At 51.3% G+C, this 25,467-nt stretch overlaps 1 protein-coding gene across 3 annotated transcripts in view; it reads right to left on the bottom strand.

Moving 5' to 3' along the window:
• Window positions 1-25,467, bottom strand: part of TTC7B (tetratricopeptide repeat domain 7B) — a 215,390-nt gene that overhangs the window by 37,623 nt on the left and 152,300 nt on the right. Inside the window, exons 17-20 of one of the 3 annotated variants that reach the window (XM_053928133.2) lie at window positions 21,705-21,802; window positions 17,081-17,245; window positions 14,196-14,246; window positions 5,267-5,407 (exon numbers count right to left, since the gene is read on the bottom strand). In XM_053928133.2, coding sequence (XP_053784108.1) covers window positions 5,267-5,407; window positions 14,196-14,246; window positions 17,081-17,245; window positions 21,705-21,802 — 455 coding nt within the window. The remainder of the gene's footprint in view (window positions 1-5,266; window positions 5,408-14,195; window positions 14,247-17,080; window positions 17,246-21,704; window positions 21,803-25,467) is intronic. The other 2 variants (XM_053928134.2, XM_053928135.2) reach the window with 2 other exon arrangements.

Consider the following 25,467-nt stretch of genomic DNA (forward strand, 5'->3'; position numbering starts at 1 on the left):
AACAGGTGCTCAAGGACACAGTGTCCCACAGCTGAGTGCCACCCCGGGTGAGAGCTGGGGCTTGGGGCCCACACTGGGTGGTCTGGACTCTGGCCTCCCCACTGTTGGCCCTGTAACCTTAGGTAAATGACAGCTGTGTCTCAGTTTGTCCGTCTGTGAAGTGGGACGAACAGGGTACTCATGCCCCATACGGCTCTCATGTGGACTAAATGACTGAAGACAACTGAAGCTCATGGAATGATGTCTGACGCACGCACTGTCCTTGATAAACATTAGCTACCTGCAAGCTGCAGACCGCTAATTACAACCCACCCCCGGGCGGAAGAAGAGGCAGGTCTAGGGGGTGGCTGACTGATCAAGGATGACACTGCATCAGGCAGGCATGGCCCTGGGGACTGAGTGTTCCCCCCCACAGGCACTCCCTGTGCGGTGACAACACCACACATGTCTGGGAGCTGTCTCCTCGCCAGGGGGCCAGGCCCCAGGGTTATGCCTCCTGGTGGCTGGGAGGAGCCTGGGAGGGGGGAAGGGCGAAGGGGACAGGCCAGGGCCAAGGAATCTGTGAGAGTATCACAGCTTTAAATTCCCAGCAGAAATCAGAAAATCTGATCTTGCACATCTAAGAATAGCCGTTGGTTTCGACTGTGAGAGGTGCCAAAGTGAAAGCTATAATTATTAGTAAGTAACAAGCAGAAATTAACCACCTACTGCAAAGTCATTTTTAGCTGCCATCCCAATGTGGAAATTGAAGGATGGGCACCAAGAAGCGGCTTGGCTTGCGAAAGGCCCTGGTTCCACCCTGAATGGCTGTGATGCATGCCTCTCCAACGGCAACACGAGGCTTGCACTCCGAAGAAGAAGTTGGGTGGAGAGGCATCTTGAGGTGCAATGGACATCAGAGGCTCTACATGGCCTCCTGTCTCCGGCCTCCTGACTCGCGCTGCAGGTGCGCTAGCTTCTGTGTAGCCTGGGTTGTCCCTCGTGCAAAACGCAGGAAAGAACCCCCGGCCTTTCTGTGAGAGGATGAACGCACAAATGGCACTGGAAGATATTTGAACTTTCAGGAAAAGAGGCCACAGGATGGGTAGTTGCTTTCTAAGTACCAGATGAGGCCCAGAGATCATAAGGAAAAGATTGACAGATGTATTTTTAAAAAACTGGCAGGAAAACAAGACAAAAAACGGAAACAAAATTGAAACAGGGAGACGTATTTCTGGCACGTATCGTAAACACAAGGCAAATTTCTGTGACATGTAATAAACGCTTACACAGCAAAGAGGAAAGCTCAGTGTCTAAGGTAAACGGGCAGATGGCAGGAACAGACCACTGAAACTCCGTTCTCACCTACTAGGTTGGCAAGGGCCTGGAAGGCCGATGATCCCCCGTGCCGGCAAGGACGGGAGAAAACCAGCGGTCACACTGTCGGCTGGAACGCGAGTTGGTACAGTGCTACGGAAGGCGACCCGACACAATTCGTCAAAATTAAAGAGTCCACACCCTTTGATCCATTATTTCCACTTTTGGGAGTTTGTCTCGGAGATGCAGACAGTGTTTATAAGGACACTTACTGATGCATCGTCTGTCACGGCAAAAGACCGGAGATGGTCTCAGTGTGAAGCGAGGGGGTCCTGGCTAAGCTACGGTCAATTCACATGCTGGGTTTGCACTCCGGAGCTGTTGAAAAGGGTGAGTCAGCCTCCCGTGCTGACAAGCAGGGACCCCCGAGTGCACAGCGTCTCTGGAAGGTACGCAGACCACTGAGAGTGGGTGCCCGTGGGTGGCGGTGACGGGCTGGAGATAGGGGGGAGCCCTTTCACTCCATGTCTTCTGTGCCTCTTCAATGGTGTGCCCCACGCATTCATTATTTATTCAAAAATCATTGAAATAAAATGGTCACATAGGTGCAAACATGCATGACCCATGTGGGTCGGCCACCAGGGATTCTGGCAAAGAGTCTGAGGTTTTGGGGTCTGAAGGGTCTAGGACAGGACGAGGTTTTGAGGGAAGAGGGTGCAGAGGGCACTCAGGCTGTGGGTCCCACTGCACAGGAAGGCAAGGACCCTGCACCAAGCATCCCTGTCCACCTGGTCTGTGCTCCCTGCTGGCCTCTGGCCCGTTCCCTCCCAGAGCGGATGAACGGTCAGGTGTCCTATTCGTGATGTCTTTGCCACTCAGACAGACATGCACGCGGCCCAGGGCACCCCTCACACAATCAGGTGGAAACCTGAGGTCCTCTCAGAGCGACCTACCTGTAAGCCTCAAACCCGGGGCCAGGCCATGGCCCCTGCCATCACATGGTTCCTTTACGCTCACTGGAGAAAACCACCACGAGAGGACAGACCCACAGACGCCACAGGAGCACCATGGCCTTGGGTGTGGGACCCTGATCTAACCAGTTTCCTCGAAACCTTACAAACCTTACAGAGTCAGGCGGAACTGCTAGAGCTGATAATGGACGCAGATGTTACCTGGTTTCCATCAAGAAAATGGGATCATTTTTAATTCACCTCTCAGAGCAGTAGAGCTCAAACCACGTGTACTAAAACTTCACCCTTCAGTGGGCGCTCTTTCGTGAATTCCTTTTGAATTGACCTCTTCAAAGACTATGTGACTACATGATACGATTCTAACTCTTGACTCAAAGTCACTGCTTTGAGTCCACGTGGCACAAACCCTACAAAGAGTCTAACCCACTCCATCCACCCACGTCACATTTGTGCTCACTCTATGCACATAAGCACTATGCGCACCGTGCCCAGAGTGAGGCAGATCCGGCACCTGTTTTCCGTAGTGCGATGTCACCAACACGTAGAATGGTGAACGAGCAATGAGAGCTTCACTGTCCCGTAGACTACGGCAGCGACAAATGGATGCTACACGGTTCATATAGAAGTTCAAGAACAGCTCCAAACTGTTCCCCAGTGTCCCAATAAGCAGTTACAGTTTCCTGCCCAGAGCCCCAGCCAGCCACGCCGCACCACGCCACGCCACAAGGGACAGAGCCTGGACACCTGAGCAAGGGCGGTAAGAGCAGGATGGAGCTGTCCTGGGACATGGGCCATCGGCTTTTCCGAGAACTAAGCGAGAGAAGCGGGGCCTGTGAGGTCGAGAGAGCTCGTTCCAGCCTTGAGGCCTCACCTTCAGCTCTTCCGGTTTTTCACCCATCGGCCCTTCAAAACTGGAGTTCACTGGACCATTGGAAAGACAACCTCACCCCGACACTGGCCCTGCAGGTTCAGCCGGTCTCTCCTGGCCCTACACTAACCCGTACTCCTTTCTTCCCTGTTTCCTGCAGTGTCTGCTCATGAAGGCTGCTGAATAGGATAGGCGCCTGGACGGGGGACAGGGCTTTTCTGCAGGACACCTGGAGAAAACTCCCCGCTGTGCTCGCTGCCCAACAGCCCCCCTTCAAGGACCTGCGAGAGCCCAGTGCAGGCCAGCGCTGTGCAGGAAGAACAGCCAGCACACTCGTGAATCATCCCTCCCTTGTACCTCTGCTGAGAAGGATATAATTTTTTAATTTACGGCCGCTATTATGGCTCAGTTAAAGATGCCCACACCGCAGAGGCTGGCTCAGCGTGCCTCTGCGACATGCCAAAGCCAGGTAGACCCAACTGCGGTTTCCTGTACAAAGATCCGCCAATGGTGCCAAAAACGGGTGAACATCATACAATTAGCCCTGGCAGAAACGTCGTAAACAGGTGGACTACGGGGGATAATGAGCACTTCCCCGGCCAAATTGGGGCTGTTACTGTGCGCCCCAAGAGTCAAGCCTTGGAAGCCCTGGGAGTGTCTTATAGATTGAGTATAGATTCTCTTCCATGAGGAAGAGAAGTTACCTTTTAGATAATATAAAAACATAAGTAACTCAACAGCCGTCATTTGTTTGGAGTCTCTGTAGAATGGGATTCTTGTTGCTAAAATTGCCCGCATGTTGGATTTATTTTGGGGATTTCCAACTACGCAAAAGCAGCCACGTGAAGCTCAGGTGGGGCTTTGTACCTGCTTCCGGGGCCAGTTGCCACTTCAGCAGGTGTGGTACCTGCCTCCCTCTCTGTGGATCAGCAGGAGTGCCCCCAGAGAGGGGAGCAGGGACATCAGAAACACTGCCCTTCCCCCGGCTTTGATTAAGACACCTGTGTCATCAATATGACTGGCCCCTCTCCCAGGCTCTCTGAGAACTCACTGCCAGGATGTGCCAGGCACTGTGCTCATCAGCCCTAGGGGACAGGTGCCATTAACCCCACTGTTCAGATGAGGAAACTGAGGCTGAGAGGAAGCCATCAACTCAAGTCTATACACCTGCTGAGTCGTAGAGCTGGGACTCCCCTCCAAGTCTGCAGGACATCCAGGCTTCCTGGTTGGGGACGCCATGCTATGCTGTCTCCCACAGAGAAAGTCTGGGGCGCAGCTCTCTGGCCTCTGCTGCAGCCCAAGCCCCGCAATCCGAACAGCAAGCTCCCTGTGACCCTTAGAGCCCAATGCAGAAGATCTTTCCTGGATGCCTGCTGTGTGCCAGGCTCTGGATCAGGGAACAGAGGCGGGGGAGGGATGGGAGCCATCGAGTAACCCATGGGTCCTGCAAAGAAGTACGGCAGTTCCCCTTATCTGCGGTTTTTCTTTCTGTGGTTTCAGTTACCCACGATCAGCTGTGGTCCAAAAACATTAGATGGAAAATTCTAAAAACAAGCAATTCATAAGTTCTCAATCGCACGCCACCCTGAGTACCATGACGAAAGCTTGCACCATCCTGCTCCGTCCCACCGGGGACAAGAATCATCCCTTTGACCAGCGCGTCCACCCTCTATTGTAGAACACGCCCATTAGTCACTTCGTAGCCACCTGTTATCGAATAGACTGCTGTGGTATTGAGTGCTCGTGTTCAAGCCACCCCTACAGTTTACTTAGTAACCACCCCCAAGTGCAGTCCCGATCCGCCAGGGAAGTTGTAGAGTGCTTGTATTTCATGGTTAGTGATTGTTGTTAATCTCCCACTATGCCTAACTTATAAATTAAACTCTATCATAGGTGTGTATGAAAAGGAAAAAACAGCACATAGAGAGAGAGTTAGACAGCAACCAAAGTTTTAGGCATCGGTCTGGGAACATATCCTCGGTGGCTCGGGGGTGGGGACTCCTACAGTCACATTTCCGTGTGACTGCAAAAGCTTTGGTCTCTCCAGATGAGGGGTTGTGGGCTAGAGGGGCAAGTGCCCTCAGCAGGCTGTGGGTGGGGTGGGGGCCCCAGCCCGGGGGCAGGGCGGTACCTGCGTGGAGCCAGATCTGTGCCAGCGTCATCCAGGGGTGCAGCGGGCCCTGCTTGGGGGCGCTGCTCTGCAGCGACGAGGCCACTTCTGACAGCGCCTGCTCCACGCGGGAGGCCGCCACCGATGTGGCGTGGATGGAGCCTGTGAGAGGTTTTCCAGAAGACGGCATCAGAAGTGAAAGGGCGGGCCCAACCAACCTCCCGCCCACCCCTCCCACACACAGACGGGAGTTCAAGACGCACACACACCCCTTTCCCCACAACGTTTCTGACGTTTCTGAGTTCTACTGCTGTAAAGAGACACAACCACAACAGCCAGAACCTTACTTTCAGTCTTTGCTTTAGCTGACCACTGAGTCAGCAACCAGAGCTCATGCTAAGCTCCAGAAGCTCAGTCTGTATGCCGTGAGGGCTGGGGGCGGGGAGGGCTATGGCTAGCACACAGCTGCGTGCGACACACCCATTAAGCATGGCGTAAACGAAGTCTACAGAGTGCCCTTACAAAGCACCCCTGTGAGGGCCTAACCCCAGCAACGATGGGGGCAGAGGAAGGAACTGCACTCATCTCCTGGGGTAACCTTTGGAGTAGATGGGGACCATTTCCAGACCAACCTAGCAACTTCCCACTTCATTCCCTGGCTGCCAAGAGGTGGGCAACACCCCTAGATTTGAAACCATATTCTAGAACATGGCTTGACTGTAAGAAGAGCACCTTTTGCCCTGTGTCTGAGCAGATATCTACTACTGAGGCTACTTTAGACCAGGGGAGGGCAGGCTGTATCGCAAGGATGCCTGGGGCTTGGAGGATGTGCCTGACTGAGTCTCGGAGGCTGTGCCTGCCGTGGACCCTGCGCCCTGAAAGGTGAGGAGGGGAGAGTGAGAACAAAGGATCTGGTAAAAGGACTTCCATTCAGATGACGTCAAGTGAGTCAGATGACTCCTCCCTCTCATGCTGACCTTTGAGGGGTCCCGACACCCCGGGACCACCTCCTTAAGCAGGGGACCGGTCCCCGCCTCTCTCCAACGTTCACTCTGCACGGTTTGGCTTCAGAAGTCAGAGCAGGAGTCCCAGTTACTTCAAGTGGAAAACTCAATATCTATTTTTACCAGCAGCATTCGTCATTTACAACTCACCACAAAATTCGGTATGAAGGTAAACATCGTTAGTGGTGACTGTCAACTCATCATGTTTGAAACTGATAATATACGAGACAGAGGCTGACGACTCAAATAAACCGAGTCGGTTGTGCAAAGTTGTGAGCGTGGAAATACTTCCTGTGGGGCTTGGAAGCGCGTGGCACTTCATTCACTTCCAGAGTGTGCGCAGGGAGAGGCCGGCCTCCCACGTTGTGTTTTGACCCCTCCAGTGGGAAGGAAACGTGGATTCTCCACAGACACTCAGACCCTTCGGTGGGGGTTTGGTGCAAGGTTACGGGAGGTGGAGGGAAACCAGACAGGGAATCTGCTTTCTGCGGGTCATCGGCACCCAGATGGTGCCCACGAGGACCAGCCATCAGCAGACATTTGGCCCTATCCCAGTGTCCAGGGAGACATCTGGTCCATGCCAAAAGGCCCTCGGAGTTTGGTCCCAACGAGAACCCTCCATGAGGAGAGTGGGCCCACGGCGGATTGTCCTTGTCATTTGGTCCTGTCAAACACGTCTGCCCTTGGGAACATCCCCGGGTCCCAAACAAGGAACCGTTTGGCACAGACCAAATGTCTCAGTGGATGTCCCACAAGGGGACAAGATGGAGGACAGCGCCCGGGAGACTGCTGAGTCCTCCCCTGTGCACGCTGCCACATGAGGAGGGGAAAGCCGAGGCCCATGGAAAGGACACTGACAGGCACCGCCCTGAGGGGGGGACTGATGAAGAGTGGCCGAAGGTGGCCTGGCCCCGACAGTGTGTGTTTGACGACTCACAAAAAATCTCAACAGCAACTTTGATTAACATGCTACTTGTTTTTTCTCAGGTCCTATTTTGGTCTTAACCTTTTAATGGAAGAATAACATTTTAACTTTGATAACAAGGGCTTGCTGTGATTTCCCTGGGATTTTTAGCAGCAACTATCAGTGCAAGGAAGGCGGTCACGGGTGCTCTGTCCTAACATCGCAAGGCGGGCTCACTTTCTCACGGGCCGCTCTGAACACGTGGTTCTCAACCCTGGCTTCCCCTGGAAGTGACCTGGGGGTTTCAAAAGCCATGATGCCATAGATGCATCCCAGCCAACTGAGTCACTAACTCCAGAGGAGGGGCCAGGCATCTGTTTGCTAGCCACCCGAGGGATTCCAAGGTGCAGCTGGGGCTGAGGCCCACTGACCTGGGGGGACAGGAAGCAGGTGCTACTACCACTTGGTCAAGAAGAGCTTGAAGGAAGAGTCTACACGTGCCAACCAGCCTGGGCTCTACCGCTTCCCTGTAGCTCAGCAATCTGGGGACGGAGCTCCTCCAGCTCCTTGGTCCCACGACCCCTTAGACTCTGAAATGTTGAGCCCCCTGAAGAGATTTTGTTGACATGCGTTCTGTCTGTGGATATTTACCACATTAGAAGCCAAACCGAGATATGTGTAAAATAGTTCGTCATTGATTCATTTCAAAATAACAATGAACGACTGTTCTAGAAAAATTCTGCAAGTTTTCCACCAGGTCCTACGGCTCCTCTGCTACAAGAATTTAATGACTTCTGGAGGGGACTAATTTTGTTTTTTGGATGAACTGGTTTTGTTTTGGTCCACAAATGAACTAATCAGAACTTTTGCCGAAGTTCCTCCCTTTGCGGTATCTATATACAATTAAGTTAATTAACTCTCATAAAAATATGATTCACTGTGAACAAGGTCTGGCAGATGATGGTGATGGTGATGATGACGACGATGACGATGCTAACAGCCGTGGCCGCTATCCATTGTGTAGAGAACATTCCATGTTTCAGGCAATGCTATTAGCACTTCGCATATATTATCGTACTCTTTAAACAATTCCTTGCGGCAAAACTGAGATTGAATGAGGTTATACAACTTCCCCCAAGCCATACAGACAATGGGGCGCACCACCTAGACTCAAACGCGAGTCTCGTTCCAGGTCTAGCCTTTAAATACAGCTCTGACAGCCCCTCCCCCAGGAAGGCTGCTGTGAGCCTTCTGCCTCTTCTCCTGTCACTGCCCTGTAAGCAGCTGGGCCCCGTGGGCGTGGTGACCACTGTCCAGGTCACACTGTCGAACGTTCAAGTTTATGCAACTGTCTCTCCCGCTGGACTGGCTGCGGCTCTGGAAGACAGGAACCCTGCCTTCCACTTTGGTGGTTAGCAATGCCAGGTCCACGGTAGGTGCTCGTGGAATGAATGAGTGGATATGGGCTGCCAGCAGACACGTCACTGGATGCAATTTGGAAGAGTGGTCCCCTCTTTCGGATGCTCTACTCTCCTTCCCCAATAAGGGCTCAGAGGCCAGACCTTCCCTGTCTCAAGGGGCTTCTCGGTGTGGCTGTCATCATGTCCAGCAACCAGGGCTGAAGATGACAGGGGTGCCCAGAGGAAGCCCTGCACTTCACTGAGTGACCCCCCGCCCCCAGTCTCACTACCCCATTGAAATATGGAGTGTAACTGAGCTATACGGGAAATAATTTTTTCCTTCCTGGCCGATCCCTCTGTCTGCACAAAGGCAGCCATCCCGGCCGCGCCAACACTCTAATGCTCTGAGCCAGGGGTGGGTATCAGGGCATTCGGGTACTTATTAATAATGGCAGGGCACTAACAATAATGGTAACACTATGTAATAGTTAACATCTGTTATTCCTGGCAATGACACAATAAATCGAATTCTTCCACTGGATTAGAATCTGGGGGGGGGGGGAGAAAAAGGGCTAAACATTATTATGAATCGGAATGGATATATCTGATTAAAAACATCAAAATATAATCTAAATAACTGGTGTCTTGCTGTCTCATGGGATCAAAGCGGTACCTGTCAAATAGATAGTGAATTTTGACTTACGTGAGTGAACAACTAGAAGTGCTAGTCTAACCGACATATTTTTAAAGCCACCCTTTTCTTTCTCACCAAAGCAGAAGTGCTCCTACAGCATCCGTGGGGGTGAAGAGGATGTTTACCCTGAGGGGAAACCCCCAAGTCGAGGCCTGAAGAAGGAATGGGGGGGAAGAATACAGGACATATCCCTACGCTGAAATCTGAGCCTGGAGAAATGAGCTTCCTAATGAGCCTGGAGAAACAGCGTGTGACAGGTACCAGAAGTGCTTGTCTCTGTGGTGGCCCCGAGGGCTGAGCAGCCGCTCTGCTCTGGCAAGTCCCTCAGTCACAGGGCCTGGGGGCTCAGGCACCAGGGGACCACGAGCTGATCGGGCAAGGAGCGCGTGCCCCAAACCTGGCCCGGGTTCTGTGGCCTACTCGCCCGAATGGTCCAGGGGGCACGAGAGGCCACGCAGCCGAGGAGATCTGTATTTCTTCAAGCCGACTGCTTTTCCTTCCCTTGCCCAGATAGATGCCCGAGAGGAAATGTCATCTCGGACACCTGCTACAAAGGCAGAGTGCCACTTAAAGAGACGTTCTGATCCCTACATCCAGGGTGTTCATCTGAGCTCCCCTTGGACCAGCGTGGGTGGGGGTGGGGGTAGGCGGCGGGAGGGGGAGGGGGAGGCAAGGCATGGACCCAGGAACTGTGGCCCAGAAGTGCTGCCCCATGGGACAAGAGGACCAGAAACTACTGACCTCAAGGAGCTATGCGGCAAGCTCTGAACACCTCCCAGGGAGGTCTGCCCCATGCCCCTAGCAGATGCCGAAGCCTGTTGAGAAACCCTGTCACAAGTGGGACACCGGGAGCTGTCAGCTCAAGTTGCCTTTGCAGTGTAAGCCTGCACACAAATCCGTTTCTCTAAGCAGACTGCATCTGTGGTGCATCTCACACAGACCTGGAACGTGGCAGTCCCACACGGACCGCATCTCCCCCCTCCAAGTTCATCACCGAAGGGGTCTTGGAGGCAGTCATTCTGTTACTCCAAAGGCATAATAAATTGCCTGGCTTGGTCGTGTTCGCTGCCCCTGTATTCTCACCAGCAGGGTCACCGAGCACATGGCACAGATCTCTAGTCCAGCCGTCCCCTGGACTGCTGTGGGGCCACTAGGAAGGGGCTGCCGTCTGAAAGGTGTCCGCCTCCCTGCTCTCCTGCTAGCTTCACAGCGTGTGGAAGATAAACTAGATCCCAGATGAATCCCTGCCCACCTAGTGCCTGGCAAGCGCCATGGTCCAGAAACGAGGGCCAACTGTGACATTACATGCAGACAAATCCTCCACCAAGGGCATCTCAGTGGTTCATCTCCCACGTGTGCTCAGGATTCTGCCTGCTCTTCGCCTCTCGGCCCCAGAATTGACTCAGGAGGCTCGTGTGCACGAACATGGGACCGTGACCGACACATGGCCCCGCCCCAGGTCCCTTCTCCCTGTCCCTCACCCGCAGGCCCTTCGCCTGACACTGCAGCAGCAACTGACTTCCCCACGTCTGCTCCGCATAGAAATGGAGCTGCCCCGGTAACGGGCATGCTCGTGAATCTCTCTATTTATTTTCCCTCAGTCCTGGAGTGATTCAACGTTATCTGTCAATAGTGTCTATTTGGCTTCCAGTTCTCAGAAGCTGTGTCCCCAATCTATTAAAACCAGAAGGAAACGAGGCAGCAATTCACCTCTTTAAGACCCTGACTACCGTGGAGCAATCTGAATGACTAAGCATTCTGCCGGAGAGCTGTGCTGAAACACTTGCTTTTTTAGCAGGAAAAGAATCTGTTTCTCGAGACTGGGCTTCGAAGCACGTGGGTCCGGTGCTGCAGGCTGCTGGCAGCCCGGCGAGCCTTGCACACCTGCCGACTGCTCACCTGAGCACCAAGAACCAGGGCATCCTCGGGACTGAAGGGGGTGGTGGCTGAGGAGCTAGTGATGATTATTGCTACTTTTTGCAGGGGGAGGACAGATAGAGTCCACGCCCACTTCAACCCTCAAATTAGGCGTATTTTCTCTGTAGCCCTTTAAAAAAAAAAATCATTAGACACATTGGTCCCTCGCCACACCCTGTGGGCATCAGGACAAGTTCCGTCTTTGCTGGAGGGAGGAACTCCTGTCTGCCCGAGGAGGTGGATTTGGGGTGGGGGCCTCCTCCAACTGCACTGTCACGGACCCCCCCTTCCACATTTCTAATTCCAAAGGCTGCCACTTCCCCTTCCTTGTAGCGTGTCCACTACTGTGACGGGGACATGGGGCTGGAGCCGCTTTACGGGCAACTGCCTGGCCCTACCCAGTTCCCACGGGCAATGAGGCCTCCTGCTGTGGGTCCCTCTGATCGGGACCCTTGGTCACCATGCTAGCATTCAAGTTCCTCTTTCATTGAGGGGAACAGAGATCAAGACAGTCAAGTAAGCCAAGACTGCCCGACCCATTGCTCCCAGACAACATAATTTCCCAACAACTTTAACAGAATCATCAACCCACTATAAACCTGACAAAACAAGTCTTCTCCTGAAAGGGAAGGTTCCTCCCGGGGAAAGCTCTGGGGAATGATCACACCGAGGCAGGGAGAGGCTGGGGTGCGTGGTCACCAGCAGGCATGCAGGGGTGGCCCAGCAGGCTGCTGGTGGTGCTCACAGGGCCAGGCAGTCACACAGAAGCGTGGAGGGACGCCATTCACGTACATGCAAGGCAGACGCCAGCTGTCGGGGAGCTGCGCCCTGGCCCTGGGCGGGAGACAGTACCTGCTGGAGGACCACACTGGGCAGATGCCCCATCTCCTGCGAACCCTCCCCATGAGTGGTCTGCTCACGAGGCTGTGTCTCTGCACTGAAGTGCCCTCCTGCCTGGGGAAGGCTGTGTTTGGCTCTGAAGGCAGGCGGCCTCCCAGGTCTGGGTGGTATTCTAATTCCTGGACTCATGCTCCTCAATTCCTGCCTGAGAGCCATTTATTGCTGACTTGTCAATCTCCTGAAATTCCATTTGACCTTGTTTAAAGAAAGGTGCCGTAGAACTAATGAAGGAGACTCTAATTAGACTAGCAAGGAAAGGTTTATATTTGCATCATTAGGGCTGAACTTTAAAAATGGCCACACCTCAAATGCAGGGCAGTCAGCCACACAGGAAGTTTTGCAGATAGAGATTTTTAAAAAGCTACTTAATTCTATCAGGTGAGAGTACAGGGTGCAACGCGTCACCTGACTACTTACTTCCTGATCATAATATACACTTTTTGAATGTTAGAAAATGCAAAGTCAATAATACATTGCCAGCCATAAAGGAAAGAGAAAAATCTACTACCTTGAATTTATTTATCAACCTTATTTCGACTGAGAGGCGTGCCTTGTCTTTAACCTGTTTATTCTCTCCTCCTGGTAACGCATTTCTGAAGAGAGCAGCAGACTCACCAGAATCGGTGAGACAAAAACCGAGCCAGGCACCCACATCAGCATTCTCGATTTTAGCACGTTTTTGGGGAGGAGCACCAAACGTCAGCACACATTTTTCTCAAAGTGGCGACCGCTGGATCACACGAGTTGGGGGCGCAAGGCTCTGGAGGTCTAAGGAGCGATAGGCAGTGGCATCGTGGACAGAGCCCTGGGCAGCTGCCCTCTGGGAGCCGCCCCTGCCTGGGCTGCAACTCGGGGAGAGGGGCACTGGACTGAGGCTGGAGTTGGGCCCGGCTACTGGCACACCATGGAGTTCTGTGTGCACAGGGGACTAGCCAACCTCCCTCTTTACAGGAGAGGGAACTAAGGCCCGGGAGGCTGAATGCGGTGCCTGGGTTCCCCTGCAGAGCTGACCCTTGGACCCACGTTTCCTGGCCTTGGGGAGATGGAGCTGGAGCTGTTTCTACGGGAAGCAGAAAATACAAGTCCCTTGTATGACTCTATCAACCCTCGAAAACAAACAGGAGCCCTCTTTAACTAATGAGGGCTGCGTGCAGACTTCAATGTAATCTCACTTTCTAAAAGCCAAACCGTTTCAATGTATCCCAGTGGCCTGATATTGAAAGGACCCTGGCAGTGAAACCTTTTTTCTCCCCCCTGAAGAACCCTAACGTGAGGACAATACCAAACATTTGTTTTCCATTATTGACTTTTAAAAGACAAAATGAAGTCACACGTAGGTTGCAGAGAAAAAATCACCTCCCTGAGGGCATATTTGCCATAAGCAGCATTCACTTTCCCAAGACCAGAAACAATGAGGAAGTCAGCTGGGGAACCCTGGGTCAGAGCTAAGGGCGCCTTCAATTTTTTTAAACTGCAGGACTTCTCAGAGCCTTTCATGTGCTAATGTGAACAGTGAGTCTAAGAATGTTCGACCAGAGAGACTCAGCGGTCTAAGAAACAGCCTTTGGGAAATGCGATAATTCACTAAGGCCTTGAAAGAACACCACCCAAAATTCCAGTCCTATACCCAGGTCATTGTTTAGTCTCCTTTAAATTTTGGTAGATGTAGTTTAAGTTTTATGATGTCTGTTTAGCTTACTTTAGGAAAATTAGTTATTAGAATTGCTTTTCTAAAAATGGTTGAACTGGAAAGGAATTTCAAGATGCAACTGGTGCCCTCTACCCCAATTCTACACATGGCCAGCCCTGGGGACACTGGGTGTCTCACACTTCCTAGTGACACCAGTTGCGGGGGGAGGGGGAACTGCCGACCCACCCACCCACACCCTCACTTGGGCATTATGCCTGCAATGCCTTCCTCTGCAGTCCTCCCCAGACAAGTACTGCCTCCTCGGCATGGAAGCACTAGGATCGCAGGCGAGGGGGGCCCCGGGTGGCGGAGTGGGCAAGCGGGCGGCAGCCGAATGTCCACACCATCTCGACAACCAGCAACCACAACACACATTCCATGATGGAGGGAAGCGTGACTCTGAGACCCTCCAAAAGGTTAATAGATTGGTAAACTACTTACTAACTGAAAAAAGGGAGGGAAAACCATGAAAGTATACTTCTGGAGAGTTGCCTTGGAACAACAAATCAAACCGAAAATTAAAACCAAGAAACAAAACATTTGAAAAATCAAAATTAAGGCTAAAAAAGCGAATAGAGTTCTAATAACCTTCCAACTGTAAGTCTGGCTGTCTGGAATCAGGTTTCAATTCAGGAATGACACATATTTTTCCACTAACATTTTTTTTTTTTAACCAAAGAAAGGCCATCTGGGCATCCCCTCTCCATTTAAGTGCTCAACCAGCACATGAAAGCAGACCGGTCCGTGTAACGTGTTTTGTTTCCAGGGCAGGAAATTCCAAAGGGAAGGGAAAAATAATCAAACAAGCAGTTTTCAGATCTTTCCACACATTAACCCTGATTATGATTCCAAGAGTTTGTAGGGTTTGGCTACTTTTCCTTTCTATGAAGTCAAAGGACTGGAGGGAGAAATTCACAAAATTCAGGTCGCGGCCGTCTGTCCTAATGAATAGACTTGGGATTCAAATTCCTAATGATTTTAATGGGGAAATTCTACATTTGTCACGAACATTTGCTATGTTTCCCCCTTCTCTAACTAAACACTGTATCCGAGGGGGTAAAAAAGACTTGGGTGTTTCAGTCTTTGTTAAGACACCTGGTTCCTGGCTAGCTACTCCCCAAGGATGGGAGATGACTCACAGCCTCACAGCCTCACAAAAAATGAGCAGCTGAGCCTGTCTGGGACGCACACATTGAGCAGAAAGCCCAGTGGTTGCTCATCACCCTAACATCTTATTCATTGATCAACACAAAGGTGCCTCCCTGGACCAGACACGACCTCCATCTGACAGGTTTAAAGGAACGCGGGGGCCTTGGGGTGCAGTGTGATGAATGCAGGCAGGGTGGGGAGGTCGGTGGGTTTGTTGCATGAAAGAGTGAAGGGGTGGGGGAGGCAGTGGGAGCATTATTAATGTATTCTAGAGCAGTAAGATCCCATTTTATGGCAAAAAAACTGGGCAAAAGTCAATGTAAAAAACAATTTTTATGGAAAAACTGAAGTTGGCAATTGCCCCAAGGCATTGTTTTAAGGGGAAAAAAAAATCTATTTTAAGAAATGGATTAAACACAACATAAATAGCCCTGGCCGGGTGGCTCAGTTGGTTTGAGTGTCGTCTGCGTGCACCGAAAGGCCGCAGGTTTGATTCCTGGTCAGGGCACATACCTAGGTTGAGGGTTCGATCCCCAGTATGGGAGGCAACTGATAGATACTTCTCCCTCACAGTGATCTCTCTCTCTCTCCTTTTCTCTTTCTCTAAAATCAATAAACGTATCCTTGGGTGAGGATTAAAAAAAAACGTAGACACCTTAAGCATCATCTTCGTCTTCCATTTCATAAAACTGAGACTGCCACTAAAGCAAGTTCTGAACAGCCAGCGTGCAGACAAGCAAGGTCGGAAAGTGCCTTGGTCTGGAGGACTGATTTCAGGTGAGAGCCTCATTCCTGTCCCGACTGTGTGTGTGTGTGTGTGTGTGTGTGTGTAACACGCAGGTTAGCCTTTGAAAGATGAGCACATGGGAGGCGGGGTTCTTTCTGGCAGTAGTTCCCCCCTGGAGCTTTTTGTTCATCCTATAACTGAGCATTTGGAACAAAGATAAACCCTTATAAATCATGGATACAGAGATTAAATTTTCTGGCACTGCTGGTAAAATGAACATTAAATAAATGAGTCAAAGACAACTCGGGTGGACTCTACTGGTGAGATCCATATTAGGTCCCATTTAAGGACTTTATCAACCAGTATTTCATTTTAATAAAGGCATTTTTTTTCATTGCCAGGTTCCTGGACACCCTAAAACAGCCTTTCAAATTTCTGCATTATTGAAACGCAAAATTAGATTAAAATACTGTTCAATTTCTCTGCATAGTTTCATGACATAAACCCTACATTTTCCTTCCTTGCACATGGAAAATAACATGTAGGCTCGGTTTTCAAGATGCAGGGCATTGCCCGCTGGCGCCAGGACCTCGGAGCATTTTGTAAGCAGACTCCTGGGCCCCGCCCAGGCCCGCAGAGCCCTAAATTCTGGGGTGGGGCCCAGGGGGGCCACCCTACAGTTCTGGAAGCTCTTAGTGTGATTTTACCACACAGTGAAGTTCCAGAACTGCACAGTTAAGGGGCATATATGACCATTTTCTTTAGACAACTGGCTTGATTATTGCACACTTGTTGAATTAGTTTCTAAATTGAAAATCAGAAATATTTAGGTTAAATTATTTGCCAGTTGTTCTATTTTGCCTGCTTATTTTTTATTTTATTTTTAAAGGTTTTATTTATTTATTTTTAGAGAGAGGGGAAGGGACGGAGAAAGAGAGGGAGAGGGAGAGAAACATCAATGTGTGGTTGCCTCTTGTGTGCCTGCTACTGGGGACCTAGCCCCCAACCAGGCATGTGCCCTGATTGGGAATCGAACCAGCGGCCCTTTGGTTCATAGGCTGGCACTCAATTCACTGAGCCACACCAAACAGGGCTAATTTGTCTTTTTTTTTAAAAAAAAAAAATAGAACTTCAGTGCATTTATATCAACTCCAGGAAAGCACAGAAGTACCTGAGAGCTAGAAACAATATTCTAGAAAAGCTTTATATATTCTGCTTAAAACAGGCATCCTTTACTTTTCAAAGAGGAGGCTGGAACTTGGGCACCAATATCTCTTCCTGCCCCAAACAGCTTTCGGATTTTCAAATTAGCAGGATTTTTTTCCCTCAGATAAATTTGATGGAGTTTGCTATCCAGCTAGCTTATCAGTTAGGAAGATTATCAGAGAATAAAAACGTCAGGCAAACGAAGCAGATCTAACAGAACCGAAAAGCCATAAACCATGTTTACACAGAGAGGGCTCCTGGCGGGGACCGGGGTCACTGAATGAGCGCGCGGCGGGGGGCCACACAAAGGTATCAGGTTTGGGATGAGAATGAAGATGAGAAGATACAAACAGGTGGAGAGGAGACTCGGTTCTTGAAAGAGAACAGGAGGAGGAGGAGGAATCTGACACTAAAAAAGTGAAAGAGAAAAAAAAAGGATAAAAGCAAAAAAAACTTTAGAAACACAAAAGAAAAACAAGCTAGCTTTTAGTATACTCACATAAGCTGCAAAGAAAATGAGGTCATGAAATAACAATCATTCCTCTACTTGACAAGAGAATACAAGTGTTTCTTAAAGGAAACAAGTGCACTGCTTCCCCACTAGTTATTCAACCCTTCTGCATGGCAGCATGGAGTGGAATCACGCAGCTTTACCTGGGCACGGGCTCAGCGGTACAGCCCACTGGGAACAACTCGTCTTTAACCCACCACGCCCAGGGCATTCTGGAGGAAACTACCTGCCTTTCAGCTGAGAAGTGTCGGAACTCGACTTTTCCTCGATGTGTTTGTTCTGAGAAGCACTTACACGCAGTTCATTTGTGTTTTCCTAGATGCAGACACACTGTGTGCAATGATAGGTCGCGGTCCCAGCGTCATGGGGCCACGGAGGGCTGAGCTTTCTAAGCTGGCCCACGGTTGGCGGTGCTGGCCAGGCACTTGGAAAGGGACCTAGGGCGGCACCTTCCTGTGACAGCTGGAGAGAGCCACAGCGACGGGGAGACCACCGCAGCGACACTTAGAATTTTCCTAGATGCGATGGACCAGGCTTCCAGGTTAACAGGATTATTTTGCTTTGGGTAGGTGTCTGGCCACATCTACCAATGACTAAAGATAAATCCCCCGACTCTGCATCCTGTTTTAGAGGCCAAAGGATGAAAAGAAACCTTTTTCATCCTCTATTTAAGGAACTACCAACTTATTCCAAAGAAGAGGCAGTGGTTCATAGCTTCAAAGTTACGCTGTCACCCACTTGATTCCTCTTTTTCAATGGCTGGGACCGTTAATGACAGGTTTAGGGGAAGGAGAGCCGGGGTTGTATTAGAAGGGAAATCGTGCTCTCTGAGGGGGGCTTTTTCAGCTGGCCACACCCACTCAGTAAAACCGCCGTCCACTCGATCAGCCACAGTGGGCCGGGCCTGTCTGTGCTCCCAGACATGGGTTCCCCTTATCTGACTCCATAGATCTGCATGTGGACGACTTCGAGGTAGAAACCATACTCGAACTAGTGAACCACTTCCAAGGTCAAGAACACTGAGCCTGCACTTTACAGTGACCCAGAGGTATAATAATGGCATTGTGGTTATATTTTGCAAAGGTTCTTGTCTGTATGACATATATACTGAAATTTGAACAGGTGAAATGTGACATCTGGAATTTGCTTTAAAATACTCTACAAAAACTAAGTGGGGACAAGAGAGGCGGCTGTGAAAAGAATACTAATTGCTGAAGGCTGGTGGTGAGGTACAGGGGGATTCCTTATATTGCATCTGTAGTCTGGTATAGTTGAGTATTTCCCACAATAGAAAATAAAATAAATAGGAAGTAAATCTTAGTTCTGAAACATAAAAATAAGTGACTTAAGAGGGCCTGTGGCTTCACAAAGGACCCAACGTGCACAGTGGGTGTTTCGGAATCGGCAGGATCCTGGCCCTCCCAGAGGCCGACACTGTCCGGCTTTGTTAGTGGCAGATGCCTGCGCCCCTCGAATTAGGGAATTCAGACAAGTAGCGAGGCACTGGTGGTGGCAGGGACCAAGGCTATCGACAAGCTCTCCCCTGACCACAGCTTGAAGTGATCTCCAAGTCACTTCTGTTTGGATTCGGGACCGTGTCTACCTCTGACGCGTTCCTGTTCTCCTCATCCCCGAAGCCCAGTGGCTTCCCTAAGGGTGCAGCCCTGCACTGGGCATTCAAAAGTAGCCAGCCTCCTCGGCGCCACGCAGACTGGGGCCGTGACAGGAGGAGGAGAGGGCTGAGGCCCTGCAGATGGATGGGTCAGTGTGGAGTGTGAACCTGAGTGTCGTAGGAGAGTAAGGGCCGTCTCTGCGGATGGAGGTGGGGCGGTCCAGGGTGCGCCCCAGGGTGCGCCCCAAAGCAGGGAATGCCAGGGGCTGTGCAGCATACGCACTGGGCCATTTTTAATGTCAGGGACACGGGAAAGGATATCTATCTACTCTTATTTGCATGAAGAAACACCGTGAGGGCAAACAAATAAAGTAACAGGAACGGTTACCTTTAGGGAAAGAGAAGGTGCGGGGGCAGGGATGGGACCGAACCTTCTCCGTGGACCTTCTGAATTCGAGCTAAGATCTGGGGGTCGTTCACAAGACAGGCCACCCACACAGGCGCACGAGTAAGAGCGTGTGGGCCCCCCTGCGCCGCCGCTGAGCTGAACTGACGATAGTGGGCTTTAGTCACCAAGACGGAGGCACCTTTCCCATTTTCAGGTGGGCCTTCCTAATTTTTAAGTCTCTGACTTGAAGGATCATTTCAGCATGTTTTACTGTTGTTGGTGGCCAGTCCACAGTCGACAAGGCCTAAGGTGGCCTCTGTTGTTTGGACTCCCTGACCCCCTGGGTGAGTGACTGGTGGTGTGAAAACTGCCTCTGCAGGGCTCTGGGGGCAGGGCTGGGGGAGGGGGGCCTGGAGGGACCCCTGTGGTGGGTGGTGCAGCAACAACACAGCGGGCACTGGCTAGTGCCTGGGAAGCTGTGGTTTTCTCCTCTCGTTCCAGGGGGCCCGCACCGGCAGCCCAGACCCCTGGGCGCCCAGAGTGAGTGAGAGAGCGAGGCGTGACCTCCACAAAGGACAAGGGGGCTGTGACCCTGACTGTGCCACAGACACACCTCACCTGGACACTACGGCACCTGAGCTTTAACCTGAAGAAGGGGACCCCTGCGGGCTTCGGGAAAATGTCCCCCAGGCAGAGGGGAGAATGGAGAACAAGGGCCTCACTTATTTCTGCCGCCATCTGTAGTCAGTGGGATGTGGCATCAAAGGCTTGAGGTTATTAAAGTCCAAGCCGGCAGAGGTAAAGGGGTCCAAATTTCACAGGACTATCCTCACTGGATCCTGTGGAAGGGGCAGAGGAGGAAGACTGCCCTGGGCAGCCCTGGCAGCCAAACAAGCCCAAATTGCTGCGGGTGCCATAATGAGCTCCACGCCTGTCTCTTCTCTCCTGTGTCCGAGCCTCACCTTGCAGTCACTTGTCCTGACAGCCTGACCTTCCCATTCTAGCAGGGAGGGGGGTTAGAGTGTCTCTAGCAGGATGGACCTGCAGGCAGATCATTGCTGTGCTATTCCAAGGCAGTCTGCCTGGGTTGCTCTCTAAGCCCACCCAGGATGGCTGATGGCTCCCGGGTCGAGTCACCGTAAGGAGAGAGTTGGCGTGGTTTTGTCAGTCTGTGTTTTGAAAGCGGTGGCCGCCAGCCACGTTACACTGCGATAGTTGGCAACTTGTGCTGCTTCCAAGGCCCAATGTTGTTTTTTTGACCCGGGGTCTTGGGATGGGGCTCCACAAGCTGACTTTGAATTTGGTAAAAGGGAGCCTAGAACAGGGATGCAGCCTGCAGGCCGATGTGAGGCCGGGCTTGGGTGAGGACCCCATCTGGCTCCCTGAGGCCCAACCCCCGCCCCCATCCCAACCGAGGGGAGATTTCCCAGGAGATGGCTGTGCACGCCTCAGGGCTGCTCCCTTGCTTTCTTTGCAAGGGCTTGGTCAGGAGTTGGGACCTGGCACAAGGGCAGCAGAACCTGGAGGCTCCTCTCAAAAAGCCAGCCCGTAAAAGACCAGGCAACCCAGCCAGGGACTAAGCCTCACACAGGCCCCTGCGGGGTAGTGGGAGGAGCAGCAGAACCAGGTTCCAAGTGATGCACTAGAACTACCTTTGAAGCTCAACGTGAAGCAAGTTTCTGTATGTTTGGTGGTTCTGTCGAGTCCTCCAAATTGTCACTGAATAGTTGGTATCACTACTAGAATTGCTTGTTTGGAGTATTGGACATTAGAGAGGTGTATTTACTCCTCTGTGCTCAGGCAAATGTGGGAAAGCAAACGACTAAGGCGTGTAGACATCTGCTCAGAGGCAGAAAGCACTACAGGCCTCCCTGTGCTTTCTGTCTCTGAGCAGATGTCTCTGAGCAGACAGTACCCTCGAAACTCAGAGTCCACCTGCCTCCCCACAGGGTCTTTTGCTGTATGTATGTGTCCATAGGTGCAACGGATTAGAAATCAGAACCTGGACTTCAGCTTAGGTCTGAAATCTAAGCAAGAGGGAGAAACAGGAAAGCAGAGGGGAGCTTGACAGAAACGGGAACGATCTAAATTTAGTTTCAAGTTTTAGGCTCTAAGAGCGAGGGGAAAAAATAGAAAGATTTCAAAGAGCTGTGTTGGGCATGTAATATTCCTTCCCTTACTAGGAACACACTTGAAAAAGACACCGGAGAAAATGCACCTCACTGGAGAGCTGAGCCGATTTGCGGGAGCTCTTTCCTAGCCCCCGTCCCTGGTGGTCTTCATCCCCCTGCCCCTCGGGGGACAGGCCTCACACTGGCCGTGGCACCATTCCATCCCCTCTGGCTCTTTATTCTCACCTGTCTCCGGGTCACTGAAGTCTGGCAAAGTGATTGTATTAAGCTGTCGTCTGTCCGCAATGGTTCTATCTAAGAGGCTGCTCCCACGTCCAGAATCACTGCAAAACAACAGCTCCAAATGTCAGTCATTTGCAGGGTGGGAGGGAGGAAGCAGAATCAACCAATACCGACTCCTGAAATGCAGGAACACCTCTGGGTGTGGTTTTTCAACGTTCTTCAGCGCCTTTTCATCCATCACAAAGCATCCTGCTTCCTGGCTGGGCTTTGGCTGGGATTGCTTTCAGCATTCAATGTCATGAACACAGCTTAAACCACACCCACAGATCCTTGCTGATTTTAGCCTCTTTTTACCATTATAAAATATAAAGATAAAAACGACAAGCCCAGCTCTCCGTCCACCTTATGGGGGAACTGACTGGCATCCAGCCCCCCGCCCCCCTCCTCGAAGTGCCTGCGAACTGAGGACACTCAACACCAGTGCCTCGCGGCCCTGGCTGTCAGGGGCACCACCAGGGGCACGTCTGGAAAACTCCGATGCCCGGGCCCTACCCCAGCACAAAAAGACACCAGAGTTTCTGGGGCAGTCGACATGTCTCAAAGCGCCTTAGAAGGTTCTGATGCACAGCTGGATGTGAATGTCCCTGAGAACACTTGGCCCCTATTCTTCAAGGGAAGATCAGAGATATGGCCTCGTTCACGTCCCAGATCAGGCCTATAAGATGGATTGCGTGCTCCATGCCCGTTTAACAGGTGAGGGCAGGAGGTGGGGGGTCGCACAGTGCTCTGGTTGGTCGCGGGTAGAGCTGGAGCTGCAGCGCCATCAGTGATCCTGAGCGGGAGAAGGGGAGCCTTGGAGGGGACCCAGCAGGAGTTGGGGCCAGCACCCAGGCCACACCCCTGCCTACTTCCTGCACCAAATCCCCGCCTCCAGCCTGCTCCTCAACTGGGGGTTGGGGGGAGGGAGCATCAGGTACCAACAGGAATGAAACTCAGCTAAGGGACCTTGGCCCGTACAGACTCTTGTTTTTGCTTTCTTAAATTCAAAGAAGCTTGGAAGCAAAAACAATTCTTTTCTCCTCTATCATGATATTCCACCAAAGAAGCTCCCCAAAGCAGCTTATCTGTCTTTTGAAGTTTGAATCCTTAATGCTTTTCTTTGAATCCATTTTTTATCAGTCTGGGAGCTCTAAGAATGATAGTTTTTTTTGTTAAGAAGTTCGAATTCTACAAGAAAAGGACACAGTCTCCTTCCTCATGGCAGCAGCTGTTGCTAGAAGTGGTACAAACAAGATTTGGTAGGAAATGTGATATGGTTTGCAGGCTGCAGTTTCCACGTTCGGCGATGGAGTCAGAGGAATGCACAGGAAACAGAAGGGAACCTGCTTCAGTAGAGAAGGCTCGTCCGCCTGTACTTAACTGCATCTCTGGGTACGTGTTTTTTGGAAACTGTTCTAATAAATACTTGCACAACTAAGAAACAATAAAGGTCTTTGAGCAGAAGATAATATAAAAGTACACACAAATTTTCATTAATCACATTACTGACTAAATATTTCTAGCATTGGTCTATTTGTGTGTGTGTTTTTAATGTAAACATTACAAAATAATCTGAATATTGCAACTTTAAATGCTACTCCCTAGTAAGTGATTGAAATGAGAATCAGGAAGAAAAAATTTTCTTCCAATCACATGGCTGCATGATGGAGATGGTCCAAGTGACAGCAACAAGAGGGGGAAAAAAAGTGGTTAGCAAGAAAAAATAAAAACAAAAGGAGCTGGCTGTCAACTCGGAGAGGCAGCGTGCATGGTGGAGGGACCTTTCATCTTAGACAGACCTGGGTTTGACTCAGCTCTGCTACTTACTTAACTGGGAAAACTTGGGCAAGTTACTTAGTCTTGTCTAACTTCCCTTTGATTGTCTACGAAATGGGAAGGACAGTAGTTACCCAGCAAGGCTAACAGCCCAGGGCTGAAGATTGCACAGATGGCCCCGCACAGCTGGCTCAGGGAGGGCCGCCGCCACGCCTGGCCACGCCTGGCTGAAATGCTGCGAGGCTCAGCCCGGGAGGCCTCGGGGGCCTCTGCTCAGGAGCCACACTGTGTTGAGTGGCCAAGTGAAAATGCACAAGCAGAGGGGGTCTGGGAGACTACTAAGACCAGTAAGACAAAGCACGAGACAGATTTCTATCCTAAATGTAAGCGAAACTGCAGACCTAGGGAAATAAATCCAAGCTTCTGAAATGAGACACCTTGCCAAATGCACACTCGAGAGAACACCACCCACCATTTTGCTCTCCGACTGCAGGTGGAATGCTCTTTGCAAGCTGCCTAAGGCTCGGCACAGTGACCCTCTCCTAGACATCTTCCTTCAAGCACAACGAAGAGGAGGGCCGAGCTGCAGAGAACATGAAGCTGGGTCTGTCCTCAGTCTGGCCCCGTTCCTGCCTGGGCCTTCCTCTGTGCTCTTGGAGGCTGGTGGAGCCACAGCGTGGAGCTGCGGTGGGGGAGGGGAGCCATGGGGAGCTGGCAGGCTGAGCAGAGGGCCCCCCTCCCCTCTCAACTGATCAGCCTCCAAAGCAAGGGCACCCTGAGCTGGGAAGTCGGTGTGGACCTTCTCCAGTGGACACCAACCGCCTCCTGCCCAGACACGTGCTGCTCAGTTTTTTTTTTTCTTTTTTCTTTTTTCAGCAGGGATACTTCCCATGAACTCGTTCATGCAATTCTACCCTTTTCTAAAACCCCATGTGACCTGATGCTGAGCCCAGAGCCGCCCCTGTCTAGAGGACCGCAACGTGTGCCGTCCCTGGTCACGACACAGCCCCCACCCCCGATGCTTTATTCTGTCGCCAGCGTTACGTCTTCCTGGACCATTCTGGGAAGATGTCTAAATTTGCACAATGGCATGGGCAACAGGAGAAACATGTATTTATACCCCAGAGAAAATGAAGTTAAAAAAACAAATAGGAAGCTCCTTAATAAGGGGCTGCTGGATCACCACCCCTCCCCTCAAGGCTTCCAGAGTAGCTGGAGGGAGGAGTAGCTGGAAGGAGCAGTTCTGTGATGGGTCCCCCTCTACCCACCCCCTACCCGCACTGTGCCTGGAGCCAAGGTGCCTCCCTACTCTGGCCCTGAGAGATCCTTCAGGAAACGGAGGAAGCAGGGACACAGCCCAGGCATTTGGTTAAGTATTTTTAAAAAGCTTTCCAATTCTGCTATTTTTTTCTCCTCACATTCAATATTCTTGGTTGCTAAGTGGGAGGAAATGTGGGGAGGTGGGTGAGGTGTGGAGAACTGAGGGAAAGCTGGCAACGTGAAAGCTGATGGGTTTATGTTCTCGTTTCTAAAGGGGGCCCAGGCAAAGGAACGCGCTCCAGCCCGGAAGGCAGCCACCGGCTGGGGCGCATCGCCTGTTGGCTGGGCTGGCGGCAGACGCCCCCCAAGCCCGCTGCTTCTGACAGGCCAGGAGTGAGGGGCTTTAGGGAACATAAATACGAGCATTTTCTATTTCTGCTTAAGACTCAGAAAAGTAGAGTCTTTTTAAAAGTAAAATGATCTTTATTTTCAGAACATACCCACAAAAGGGAAGATTATCTTTTCATCACGAGGAAGACGGCACTGCGCCATGGGCTATGGTTAGGAAGGGAATTCTCGTCTAATTCTCGCGCCCCAGCTCTGCGAGGGGTCGTGTGGCTTTCCGGAACGCACTCCCTCCCTGCTAGCTGCACTGCCCACGGGGCCTGTGGCCACCTCTGTTAATGTCAGT

Source organism: Desmodus rotundus, chromosome 7, assembly GCF_022682495.2.
Source record: "Desmodus rotundus isolate HL8 chromosome 7, HLdesRot8A.1, whole genome shotgun sequence".
Taxonomy (NCBI): Eukaryota; Metazoa; Chordata; class Mammalia; order Chiroptera; family Phyllostomidae; genus Desmodus; species Desmodus rotundus.